Below are 13,923 nucleotides of genomic sequence, written 5' to 3'. Positions count from 1 at the left end.
TCGAAAACAAAGCCTCAAACGAAAAATTTTTATTCTATATTTTCTATTCTATATATTCTATATTTTCTATTATTCTATATTTTATTATCTTATCAGCTGTAAAACACGTGTTCGTTGTAGCAACACTGAAGACCAGAGTTTTCTTATACCAGAGTATAAGGACAACTTGATGAACATAATGCGTCAACAACTAGTGAATACTCGGCGGGTTCGCTAGCTACGCTCGTAAAGGGCGTATGGGGTAGTAAGATGTCGCGAGTTCGAGACCACTCCTGGGCAAGCCAAGGTGGAAAACCAAATATCATCTTAGAAGTATATACAACGGGCAAGTGGGTTTCCCGACCCCCCTTGCCTACTATGTTGTTGTGCTTCTATGAGTGTTTGGGAAGTACCCCCGGAGAACGGTTTCACTCGTTGCTGAACTACATCTAGGCCCGCCCGTGGGGTTTTAGCCGATAAAAATCCGCCGGATTTCCCCACGTAAAAAAAGGTTTTTTTTTTTTTTTTTTTTTTTTTAATTTTTCCATCGAGACAGCGATCTACAGTGAGACCCGTTATAATGTACCGCAGGCGTACCGAGCGAAAATTTAAAGTCGATTTTCTCGAAAACAAAGCCTCAAACGAAAAATTGTTATTCTATATTTTCGACTTCTTTTTTCGCGTAGAATCACCCTCTTTCCGCTTGTACCTCCAGTTACCAACCACCCTGTATATCTGAGAAATGTGACTTATTATGATGTGGTTTATAATTACTTAATTTTCTGACTAGAAATATACTATTAATATTCTATATACATATTTCTACTATAAATTAGAGAAATACATGTATATAGATAGTATAATATCTCATACAGATCATGCAAACGAATAATACACACTGAGATATAATATTTAACTAAATTATAACCGAACGTAACTACATTACGGTAGAAGTTTACTTCGATCCAATCACCGCGGGTTTCCCTATGATAACCTGATAGAAATTTTCGTGTGATCGCCACAGTTTGCCAAAGTAACTTGTAGTAACTAGACCATGAACAGACTACCATAAGCAGGTTACGGTACATGTAAAACAAAAATTTCAAATCAATGCTCAATATCTCAATACCAAAACCAATCGGATATTATACATATATATGCAAGATCAGAAGTTATATCAATATTTGTACAAGTAGTTGTAGTTACTTCAACATTCGTATTATAATTATATTATCAATGATATATAGTTCACATAATACTTAAGATTTAAATTAATATGTATTAAAATTCAAATTATCTGTTATTTAATTTGAAATAGTTAGAACGAATGAATTTATTATATAACATAATAGAAAAATATTTGAGAATAATTTATTTGATTTTAATAGTGAAGTTACCTTTCGTATATTATATTCACAATAAAAATAATGTAATAATTGAAATGAGCTATTACTTTGAATTGTTGTTTTTTATCTTTATTTCAAATAGAGTTTGTCTAAACCTGATATAAATAAATATATCTAAATAATTATCTATTTGAATAAAAAGCAATATTAATTTTATCAAACGTATCTGTATATTTGCAATAATTATAAAAAAGCAAAATCTGATGCTGTAGTTCTAGCCCCAATCAGCCTTTCGAGACTATTGCTTTTATCTGAACTCATAATAACGTAGTAACAAATTATATGATTAATGCGAAGTTTCGTGGCGTAGAAAAGATTCGTCTACGAGTAGTAATGTACCACTGCTTTACCGCTGTTACATAACCGGTTCAGACAACTACACCTATAACTTTCATGCGCCTTTAGAATTCTATGTTTATTGCAGTCGTTCCGACATGGTCGATTTTCTTTGCAGTTTCTCTCTATCGCGGGTTTTCCGATAGTGACGGGATCTGAAACACTACGAACCACTTCGAATCTGTATCGCATATACGCTGACAAATTCGAATCACTTCGAACATGATTCGAAGCTTGGAGCTCTTGGAAGTCTTTTTAAGTCTTGAGTCCATAAAATCTCCAAAAGACTCGATCGTTTTGAAATTTTTGGTCGTCTTAAAAGTCTCGATCACCTTAAAACTTTTAAGAGTTTCAGTAGGTTTTGAGAACTTGATAAGTATTCGACATCTTACAAGCCTTTTGATTATTGTCGTTGAAACGGTATCATTGACATAGAATATTAAAACAAATCTGGTAAGTTCGAGTTATCATAAATACCTTTATTTCAAGACGGCCCAAACTTACAAGACTTTAAAGCCTCAAGAATTACTAAGACTTTCAAGAGCTTTGAACTTTGGATCATGTTCGAATTGTTTCAGATCCCATCACTATTTTCCGTGCGCGTTTGCATCGGCGCGACTGATGAACTTTAGCGGTGATTCGCCTTCGGGCGAACACGGGCCACAATGCATAGGAACGGAGTTTCGCAATGACAGAAAACAGGCCATCGCGATGGCACGATTTTATGAGTTACGCTGTGCGGCAAACAAACGACGATTGTTACGATTTATTCTCTCCCCGTGCTCGCACGCTATGTAATAAGATCGAAGATAAACGTGTTTTTATCGATCCTGCATCGAATACTCCGCTTGCTCAATCAATTCTTTAAGAAGAAGAACCGAAGTCATGACTTAAAAAACAGTGCGAGTCCATCAATTAATATATTTTTTTTTATTATTTATTTATTTATTTGAATTTTACAATTTGTCCAGTAGGACATTTGGTAAAATGTTGTAGCTGTATACTAATATAACATGTGGGTGGCTACCCCCAGCGGGGTACCATCATCGTGTTTGTTAGGTTATGTCCTTCACCAATTAATATATGAAGAAAGTTATTCCTTTTTTTTATTTTCTTTAACTTATTATTGATTTTGTTGAGATTTATTGAATTATAGATATATTTTATTTTATTATATTTTATTTTATTATTATTATATTATTATTATTATTATTTATTATATTTATTATTATTTAATATTATTATATTATATTTTATAGATTTGTATAACTTTAATTAATTCACTACAAAATAAAAAGAACCTTAAAATCTAAGACGAAAGTATTAAAAAGTTCTAGTGTTCGACCGTTCGCGCAGAGGCGCGTTCGCGATAGATCGCGTCAACGAAAGCCGTAAATTCTCGTTACGATTGGATAATCGATGCCACGAATTGGTCGATCCCCTATTTCGATTAGGATAATAGAGGTGTACTGAACTGAAGTAACAGGTTATAATATATTTATTCCGATAACTTTGTAGATACAAATAGTTACGCTAGGTGCGTGTAGACGTATTCTCACAGACATGTAAATAGTAAGTTAAAACTGATGACTGATCAATGAACGAAGAACCAGTCAAGACATTGACTGATCAACGAATGAAAAACCAGTCAAGAGATGTTGACTGATCAAAGGCTGATAAACCAGTGAAGTTCGGTGACGATGCTGCCGCAGAGGAAAACTATTACTGGGGGTTGGTCGCCCCACCACTGGTCGCTTGTGGGTGAAGATGACCATTGAACATGGGAAAAAGGTCTTTTCACCTGATGGAGCAATAACCATAAGAAACGTCTCGACTTGAATATATTTTATAACAATTAAGGTAAAAAACAAATACTTAGTTTTATGGAAGTTCTTTAAGATTATTGCGGTCCGACTATTTATATTTGCGCAGTTAGTTTTTTTTTTATTTAGTTGTTTACATTCACAATTTGTCCGATTTGGACATTTGGTAGAATTTTTTGGCTGTTTGATTATTATGTGGGTGGCTACCCCCAGCGAGGTACCACTTCGTGTTTGTTAGGTTATATCCTTTGTGAATTTGCGCAGTTAGTGGCCATCTTGGCCGAGAGATGGAGTTTAGTTTGTATAAGGTAACGGGACGTAACATCTAGAGTATATAGTTTAATTGCACTGGAGTTTCTAGGGTACTAGAAGTATGTAGTTTAATCGTTTCTGAAACGTGTAATTTTGTTGAAAGTATAATTTATGATAGCATATAGGCACAGTTCACCTTGTGGACTGTAATATATTGCGAAATAAGTCGAAGAAACGAACAACTCGAAACTCGAGATTGTTTCTTAATAAACAAAGGTTATTTTTTCCTATTTCATAGATTATTTAAAAATATTTTATACGTGTTATATAATACTATATTTTATTACTATCATATTTTATTTCTAACAATTGTAACTGACAAAAATTGAATTTCTCTTATTAAAGATAAGAATACATATGTATACCTATATACGTATATGCGAAATATGTTCTACCAGGAAGCTTTATTCATTTAAAATATATTAGACGACCCATGGAAAACTTTCCATAATGAAGGTTATACCATTTCTCTCGACCTTGCGACTTTCGAAATTACTACAATGTCCGTCATTATTGTCATTTCAAAAAGATTTAAAGAAATTTCCATAACTTGTGAAAAAATCAAGACGAAAGTTGCTTCTATATTTTCTCGTAGAACTTTCTTTTGTATTTTACACATTACATTACACGCGAAAATATTTTCTATGCGTATAAGCTGGTTTGTAAGCATTTTTTAGGAAAAAGGAATAATTTTTTCAGACACTTAAATAGACTCGAATGCAAATCATCGTTCCACCGTTTCAACGAAATATGCCAGACGAATTCAAAGATGCTTCCGGATCGTATTTCGCCAGAGTCGCGAATTTACCGAGAAAGTAATCCGCGAAAATACTCGGTGGCAGAAGCAGCCGGAGATATCAATCTGCCGGTGCATGGCAATGCTCGAACCTTTTTTCTTTCATCGCTCTTTCACTCGATTTCCCTTTCTCCCGGCACTTTTCATTCTAAATGCACCTGTCTCCGTTCCATTTTGTTGGACAACAACCGACGAGTCACATCGATTTCCCGTTCCATTGCGCTAAGGAACTGTCCTCGAAGTCAGTGCGCTGAAAATCATTCACACGATCCTGAGGACCAGAAACCTTAAATTTAAACTGAAGGAATAACAAAGTTCGAATAGCTCTAGTCTGGTGCAATGATTGTCAAAGGACGTGCAGCACATCGCGAAAGAGCAATGTCTTCTTTTTTCCTTTTTTTTAATCACGCAATTGTATTTGCTGTTCTAATTTTTTAAATTTGTATATATTATGCGCTAAAATATCTGTACAATTTTTAAAATGTGCTGTGACTAGAAAAAATTTGGGAACCACTGCTACAGAATACACAGGGTGGTTGGTAACTGGTGGTACAAGCAGAAAGGGGGTGATTCTACGCGAAAAAAAGAAATCGAAAATATAGAATAACAATTTTTCGTTTGAGGCTTTGTTTTCGAGAAAATCGACTTTGAATTTTCGCTCGGTACGCGTGCACTTTATCACGTCTCGTTATAACGGATCGTTGTTTCGATGGAAAAATTAAAAAAAAATTTTTTAAACAATTTTTTATTCTATATTTTCGATTTCTTTTTTGGCGTAGAATCACCCCCTTTCCGCTTGTACCACCAGTTACCAACCACCCTGTAGATTCCCAAAGTGTGGATCGCGCCTGCAAATTCTTATTTCACGTATGATAAACAAATTTCACTTTCAATCCGTGTAAATGTTAATACACGTGTACACGGACTACAAATATACTCGTACGCGGATATTCAATACACATATACAGATAAACGAATTCACATGTTTTTCGATCATCCTGAGAATAACATATTTTAAGATATTCAAAACTATGTTCAGGACCGTTCCACGTTTAACTATTCAATGATTATGCGTGTATATTTAAATATACGCATACATGTGTAATAGGAATACACGATCATTCCTGTTTCACGGGTATCCGTATGTTTCTATAACACGTGTATGGACAGTATGTTTGAATATACGCGGATAACCGTTGAACAATCAAACGTGAAGCAGCCTTACACCTGGTTTATTATTTTTTCTTCCCGAGAGTCACTGAACTGATGATCGAAAAACATGCGAATTCGATTAACTGATTTCAGAATCACGCTAACTGCGAGTACTTAGATACCTGTGTACACGTATACTTAAGAACATGGATCTTTAATTCTTTAATATACGTTTCACGCGCCACAGATACACATGTATTTTAATACACATTCAAAACCGCGTTAAACATTAAAATATGACAATAGTTTACACGTCCATTAGGACAACTGTAATTTATCAAAAATAATCGGTGAACAAATCGAAGTCGATTCAGTTAAAGATCACATTAGAATTACTATTTCTACCTACTTTGTTTCAGTTCGTAGAACTACACGAATCAATTTTGGATTGCTTATAAATCAACTTTCAATAATTACACTTCGTGTAGTCTTCGAATGGATCACGAAATATTTCTAAAGTGGATCTCTGTTCCTAAAAGTGTGGAAAGTTCCAGGGAATTCGATTCTGTAAGTCTAGAACGATTTAGTTTCGCACAATCTCACGTAGATCCTGCTGATCGAGGCTTCATCGTACAGAATACTTAACGAACTGAATTGCAAATGATCCTTTTGCCTTTGGTGCGCTTCGTTTTCCACTTGAATCATGTCGTTACTCCCGATGGTGATTTTCCAGCAAAATATTAATTGCTTTGATATTTACCGGCTGCTTCCAGTTGCTGCTGCGACAATTCGGCTTTGTCTGAAACAGTCTCCTATGAATTATCAAGCAGTCGTTGAGTGATTTCCACGTTCCATTAAGTTAACGACCGGCGAACTCTCCCGTTGTTTTGTCGGGTATATCAACGATAAAAGTAATTGTCTTCCTCGTCGGCATTCTCGTTTCCATGATTTCTTTGTTAGCTGTGCCAACCTGATAGGTCGTTGTCGATTGTTGACGATACGAACGAACGTTTGGAGGTTTTAAATTGAAGTATTGACTCGGGACGTTATTGAATCGACACCGAAATGCGGCAATTTGTGATGTGAACGAACGCTGCTGCGAATCGATAGTATATCGAGTGGCTTCGTTACTGAATATTATTTTATTTTGTTGGTTTCAGAAGAGGATAAAATTGTATTTTAATATGAGACTGTTGTACGGGGCGAACCATGTTTATTTATATGAACAAATTAATTTAACTGATTCCGTGAAAATTAATTTTGATCAAAATTATAATAGAATATTCAATAATTATAGATACATGGCAATCGATTATATTATTCGTTTGAAATGAATATTCCAAATAGAATGATTTCAAAAAAGAGAGAAGAGAAACAATTTGTGTATAATATGGTAATATATTACCAATTATTTAATTTATATGAATAGTATTATGCGTATTGTATAATTTCTATAATATTGATTCTAATATTACGTTATTTCTGTAAGAAACAAATTACACGCACTGAACTTTTAAAATTCGACACTATTAACTCTTTCGTGCTTAAATGTTTCTTGGACTATGTAAAAATTTATGTTAAACGAGTGGCTTCGTTACTGAATATTTTATTTTATTTTGTTGGTTTCAGAAGAGGATAAAATTGTATTTTAATATGAGACTGTTGTACGGGGCAAACCATGTTTATTTATATGAACAAATTAATTTAACTGATTCCGTGAAAATTAATTTTGATCAAAATTATAATAGAACATTCAATAATTATAGATACATGGCAATCGATTATATTATTCGTTTGAAATGAATATTCCGAATGGAATGATTTCAAAAAAGAGAGAAGAGAAACAATTTGTGTATAATATGGTAATATATTACCAATTATTTAATTTATATGAATAGTATTATGCGTATTGTATAATTTCTATAATATTGATTCTAATATTACATTATTTCTGTAAGAAACAAATTACACGCAGTGAACTTTTAAAATTCGACACTATTAACTCTTTCGTGCTTAAATGTTTCTTGGACTATGTAAAAATTTATGTTAAACGAGTGGCTTCGTTACTGAATATTATTTTATTTTGTTGGTTTCAGAAGAGGATAAAATTGTATTTTGATATGAGACTGTTGTACGGGGTGAACCATGTTTATTTATATGAACAAATTAATTTAACTGATTCCGTGAAAATTAATTTTGATCAAAATTATAATAGAATATTCAATAATTATAGATACATGGCAATCGATTATATTATTCGTTTGAAATGAATATTCCAAATGGAATGATTTCAAAAAAGAGAGAAGAGAAACAATTTGTGTATAATATGGTAATATATTACCAATTATTTAATTTATATGAATAGTATTATGCGTATTGTATAATTTCTATAATATTGATTCTAATATTACGTTATTTCTGTGAGAAACAAATTATACGCACTGAACTTTTAAAATTCGACACTGTTAACTCTTTCGTGCTTAAATGTTTCTTGGAATATGTAAAAATTTATGTTAAACGAGTGGCTTCGTTACTGAATATTATTTTATTTTGTTGGTTTCAGAAGAGGATAAAATTGTATTTTAATATGAGACTGTTGTACGGGGCGAACCATGTTTATTTATATGAACAAATTAATTTAACTGATTCCGTGAAAATTAATTTTGATCAAAATTATAATAGAATATTCAATAATTATAGATACATGGCAATCGATTATATTATTCGTTTGAAATGAATATTCCAAATGGAATGATTTCAAAAAAGAGAGAAGAGAAACAATTTGTGTATAATATGGTAATATATTACCAATTATTTAATTTATATGAATAGTATTATGCGTATTGTATAATTTCTATAATATTGATTCTAATATTATGTTATTTCTATAAGAAACAAATTACACGCAGTGAACTTTTAAAATTCGACACTATTAACTCTTTCGTGCTTAAATGTTTCTTGAACTATGTAAAAATTTATGTTAAACGAGTGGCTTCGTTACTGAATATTTTATTTTATTTTGTTGGTTTCAGAAGAGGATAAAATTGTATTTTAATATGAGACTGTTGTACGGGGCGAACCATGTTTATTTATATGAACAAATTAATTTAACTGATTCCGTGAAAATTAATTTTGATCAAAATTATAATAGAATATTCAATAATTATAGATACATGGCAATCGATTATATTATTCGTTTGAAATGAATATTCAGAATGGAATGATTTCAAAAAAGAGAGAAGAGAAACAATTTGTGTATAATATGGTAATATATTACCAATTATTTAATTTATATGAATAGTATTATGCGTATTGTATAATTTCTATAATATTGATTCTAATATTATGTTATTTCTATAAGAAACAAATTACACGCACAGAACTTTTAAAATTCGACACTATTAACTCTTTCGTGCTTAAATGTTTCTTGGACTATGTAAAAATTTATGTTAAACGAGTGGCTTCGTTACTGAATATTTTATTTTATTTTGTTGGTTTCAGAAGAGGATAAAATTGTATTTTAATATGAGACTGTTGTACGGGGCAAACCATGTTTATTTATATGAACAAATTAATTTAACTGATTCCGTGAAAATTAATTTTGACCAAAATTATAATAGAACATTCAATAATTATAGATACATGGCAATCGATTATATTATTCGTTTGAAATGAATATTCCGAATGGAATGATTTCAAAAAAGAGAGAAGAGAAACAATTTGTGTATAATATGGTAATATATTACCAATTATTTAATTTATATGAATAGTATTATGCGTATTGTATAATTTCTATAATATTGATTCTAATATTACATTATTTCTGTAAGAAACAAATTATACGCACTGAACTTTTAAAATTCGACACTGTTAACTCTTTCGTGCTTAAATGTTTCTTGGAATATGTAAAAATTTATTTTTATTTAATGATACATTTTCTCTGATCTTTTTCTGAGGAAAACGTAATGCACTAAAATTAGAATCAGATTTGTTAAACATAAATATACTTATTGTATTTAACGACTTAATAACATATATTGTTTATAGACAAAGCTTAAAAGTATTATAATAATACCAAAGAATATGTGTCGTAACACTACTTTATTTTATTTTCTTCATCGAATGATTTTGTTGAGTTTAACTTTTCTTAAAATGTCAATTAAAATGTTGGAAGTTATCGCTGTCGCTTCAAAGGCGATCTTCGTGCTTCACTATACTAGTTTCGTCGCAATTCCTGATCTTAATAGCATCGTATTAATCGCGCGATGCTTGATTCATCAGACTGGACTGAAACTAATCAACGACACAATGAAGCACGCCGTGGCGAATAGTGCTCGTGCATTCTGCGGATGCCTTGAATGCCCTCAGAACCCTTGAGAATGTTCACCGTAGGCGCAATAAAGAACGAAGATATCTAGCTTTTATTGATTACTCTGACATTTAGATAACTGACTAAAAGGCTGCATTAGGTTCCGCGTAGGTAGTTAATTGACCACGAATAAATTTTATCGTTCGCATTCCATTGGAAACTGACACGATTTTTAGGACTTTCTCAATGCATACAAATAGATCGAACATGATACTATTTTATTTTTATTATATGTTGCAGATAAGATGGCGGAGGATGGCGCCGGAGGGTCGGGAAATAGCAGCACCGGGGAGGCAAGCCGGTTGCAGCTGTTGCAAGAAATGCGGCAGCAAAATTTTGATAGCATTCGATTTGCGTCGTACCGCACTGCATGCAAATTGCGATTTATTCAGAAGAAAGTTCACTGTGAGTGTAACATATTTATGTAGACGTATAACGTAATAAACGAAGGAAAAGTAGGTGTAAACAAATGAAGTTTTGGGTTTTATAGACAATTCTAATAGAATCTGAGCTTTATCGTACAATAATATTTGTTGAATATTATAACGTGAATATGTCAGAAAGAGCCGTTAGGCCAGGTCCAAAGACCTAGCTTACTTAACGCTAAGTCATCTATTTGGTACATTTATGATCAACTTACTGATAGTTAAACTCTTAAATCCTATTGACTCTTGATATCAGGAAATTCCAAATCCAACGAACCACCTGAGGCTGCGAAACGCTTTAATACGAACCACTTGACGCCAGAAAGCATATACCACTTGGTGCCAAGAAACGCATAGTTTGATGCATTAGGTGAGAATCTACTAAAAAAGATAAGTCAAAGTTCTTAGCTGTACTAGGAAGTTGTTTTTAGGATTCCGTAAGCTACGAAATCACAGAATCGTCAGGTAACCGAATGGGAAGGCAATCCTCTAAGAGTTTCCAAGTTCTAGAGATTTACAAAATTTCGATATTCTGAGAATTCTGATACCTTTGTTAATTCTGGTGTCCTAAAGCTTTAGAGATTCCTAGATTTCGGGTGATCCGTAGATTCTAAGACCTTTCATCCTTTAGAATCTTGAACCATTGACTCCTGGTATCAAGTGGTTCATGAGGTTGAGCGCTTTTTGGCGTCAAGTGGCCCATAATACTAAGGGTTTCGAAGCGATCCATAGAGTCAAGAACTTCCTAGGATCAAATAGTCCGTGTGGCTATGAGATAGCGAGCTCGCAGTCCAAGTGATTTATGATACCTATATATTATACTTCGCTATTCCATGTAATAATCTACACCGGTAGTTCTCAATCTTTCCACAAAAGCGCACCATCAAAATAAAATAATTAAAAAATTTCATTACTAAAGCACATTTTCTGTTGTATACAGTACATAACGTGGATATATGGAATGTAATCGAAGCATTTCGGGAAAACGGTTTAAACACTTTGGAACCATCCAGCACATTGGGAGTTTCGAGGCTGGAAACTTTATTGTCTTCCTTATTCCATGCCCTTAATAAACGAGTGCCTGTTTCGCAACAAGCCAAAGTCGATGCTACAACCGCTCTGTTGATGAACTGGTTACTTGCTGCCTATACTACAGGGTAAATATATATTGAATTTTATATATGTATTAAATGTTTTAACCCTTTAACAGTGTAACTTGAAAGAGACTTGAGTAAAGATTGTTAAATATAGTACTATAAATTTCACATCTTAAATGTCTTCATACTTAGTATAATTGCTAATATTTTTTATATTTATTTTCTATGAAAAGTTAGGAATATCTTGGGGATAAAAAGACAAAGTATTACTTTCTGAATCGTTCACTCTAAATTCTTTGCCATTTTATTGCATCATTAAAAGATTAAATAGTTAAATAGTTATATAATTTTGTATCCTTCGATTCTTATTACAAAAAATTTTTTAATTAAATTAAAGAGTAATTTAATTTTAAGAATTAAAGTTGTGTAAATACTAATTTATTGATCATATTCACAATTATGATTTATCGAAAACTACATTTTTCGTAGGGAAAACAATAAGATATCCGTTTTCTCCGTGAAAGTAGCGTTAGCTACGTTATGTGCTGGGAAACTAATGGACAAATTTCGATGTAAGTTATTCTCCGTTCTTTATTTTCGCTCACAAATTGTACGAAGTTAAGCAGAAAAGCATGATAAGTAAATTTTTATTGATTTTCTGATTATAATGTCACTTTATGATTAAATAGAAGGATTCTAATGTAACAAAATTGGAAATGGAAATGATCCGCTGAGACCAAAAATATAAGTCTTTTAAAAATAACTAATGAGTTTGTGGAAGCCAGAAAATTGATAAGAATGGATTTATTATATTTTCCCGTGTAGTACCAAAATTAATTAATTAATTCAGTCTACTTGGCGAACAGATATATACTCACAAATATCGGATAGCAATGGTCACATGATACACTGGAGATTCTCTGACTATTTGAAGGAAGTTCTAGCGTTAACGGCTGCTGTTTACGAATCGCCTTCTTTTGGATACTCCGAGGGTCTTGCCAATTCAATATTTCCCCAAGTAAGTTCATTAAAGTGAACTTCTGTCCGTATACTAGGTAACTGGGAAACTTCTTTAAATTTAATACAACTCGGAAATTAGCATCGCTGGGTGTCACATTGTGTTACAGAATTCGAAAGTCACGGTTAACGATTTTTTGGATACGCTTATGTCTGATCCAGGACCACACTGTTTAATCTGGCTTCCATTGTACCATAGAATGGCTGCTGTTGAAACAGGTAATTTTCCAGATTTCAAATTAATTTAGAATTAATGAATCTCGCAATGCAGAAATCAAATTACATATGTAGTTAGAGGATTTTATGCTTTAAAATTCAATTATTGTTACTAATTATAATAATGCTAGAATTATAGTAATACTATAATATAATATACAGAAAACTATTAGAAAGTTATATGAATATCCATATATGTGACCAGTCGTTTAGAATATTTTTGGATTATCTACTTTGAGTTCTTCTAGACTCATAAAAACATCTTCCGGTATCAGATTTATCTACCTGATGATCATATGCTTTAAAGTAATCCTAGATGAATTATCATATTTCATCTTCAGCTAGCGAATTTCTCAACAGAAAATATTAATTGAAGATAAATAGATACACAACTACTACAATTTACTGAATATTAAAATTTCTTCTTGAAGTAGGTATTCTGTATATTATAAAAATGCTTCCACTGAATACTGTCGTCTAATATTCATATGAAGAAACATAATACCTTAACATATTGCAAACGAAGATGCAACTTGTGCATATAAATAAGCTTTTCATTCATTTAAAATTTTTCAGTGGCCCATCCTGTCATGTGTGACGCGTGTCACAAAGAGAACTTCACCGGCTTCCGATACAGATGTCAGAAATGTCACTCGTACCAGCTCTGTCAAGATTGTTTTTGGCGCGGTAAAGTTTCTGGGACACATAATAACGATCATGAAACAAGGGAGTACAGTAGTTTTGTACGTGTTGGATAGAACTTTCAAAGTTTCAAACTTTTCCATGCATAAATAATAATATGTATCTTTTACGTGACACCAATCTTCTCCTGTTTTTTCTGTAGAAATCACCGAGCAAACAGATTGGTCATTCCTTACGAAAGAGCTTCAGATGCGTACCTGAAAAGGGGAAGAACAGTTTACCGAGATTTCCGGAACAACCTGAGAAGACGTTAGATTTATCACACATAGTGTGAGTTCCATGATCTATCATAC

At 32.5% G+C, this 13,923-nt stretch overlaps 1 protein-coding gene across 8 annotated transcripts in view; it reads left to right on the top strand.

Annotated features, from left to right (window-relative positions):
* Positions 1-13,923, top strand: part of LOC126876015 (dystrobrevin beta-like) — a 32,590-nt gene that overhangs the window by 9,441 nt on the left and 9,226 nt on the right. For 7 of the 8 annotated variants that reach the window (XM_050638950.1, XM_050638946.1, XM_050638937.1 and 4 more), the window contains exons 2-8: positions 10,414-10,578; positions 11,539-11,755; positions 12,185-12,267; positions 12,562-12,713; positions 12,823-12,931; positions 13,505-13,671; positions 13,773-13,900. In XM_050638950.1, coding sequence (XP_050494907.1) covers positions 10,419-10,578; positions 11,539-11,755; positions 12,185-12,267; positions 12,562-12,713; positions 12,823-12,931; positions 13,505-13,671; positions 13,773-13,900 — 1,016 coding nt within the window. In that variant the 5' untranslated portion in view covers positions 10,414-10,418. Of the gene's footprint in view, positions 1-3,338; positions 3,582-10,413; positions 10,579-11,538; positions 11,756-12,184; positions 12,268-12,561; positions 12,714-12,822; positions 12,932-13,504; positions 13,672-13,772; positions 13,901-13,923 lie in introns of those variants that run through there. The other variant, XM_050638932.1, reaches the window with a different exon arrangement.

The sequence above is a fragment of the Bombus huntii genome, chromosome 2 (assembly GCF_024542735.1).
Source record: "Bombus huntii isolate Logan2020A chromosome 2, iyBomHunt1.1, whole genome shotgun sequence".
NCBI lineage: Eukaryota > Metazoa > Arthropoda > Insecta > Hymenoptera > Apidae > Bombus > Bombus huntii.
The sequence above is the reverse complement of the archived record's forward strand: the minus strand, read 5'-3'. Positions and strand labels throughout refer to the sequence as shown.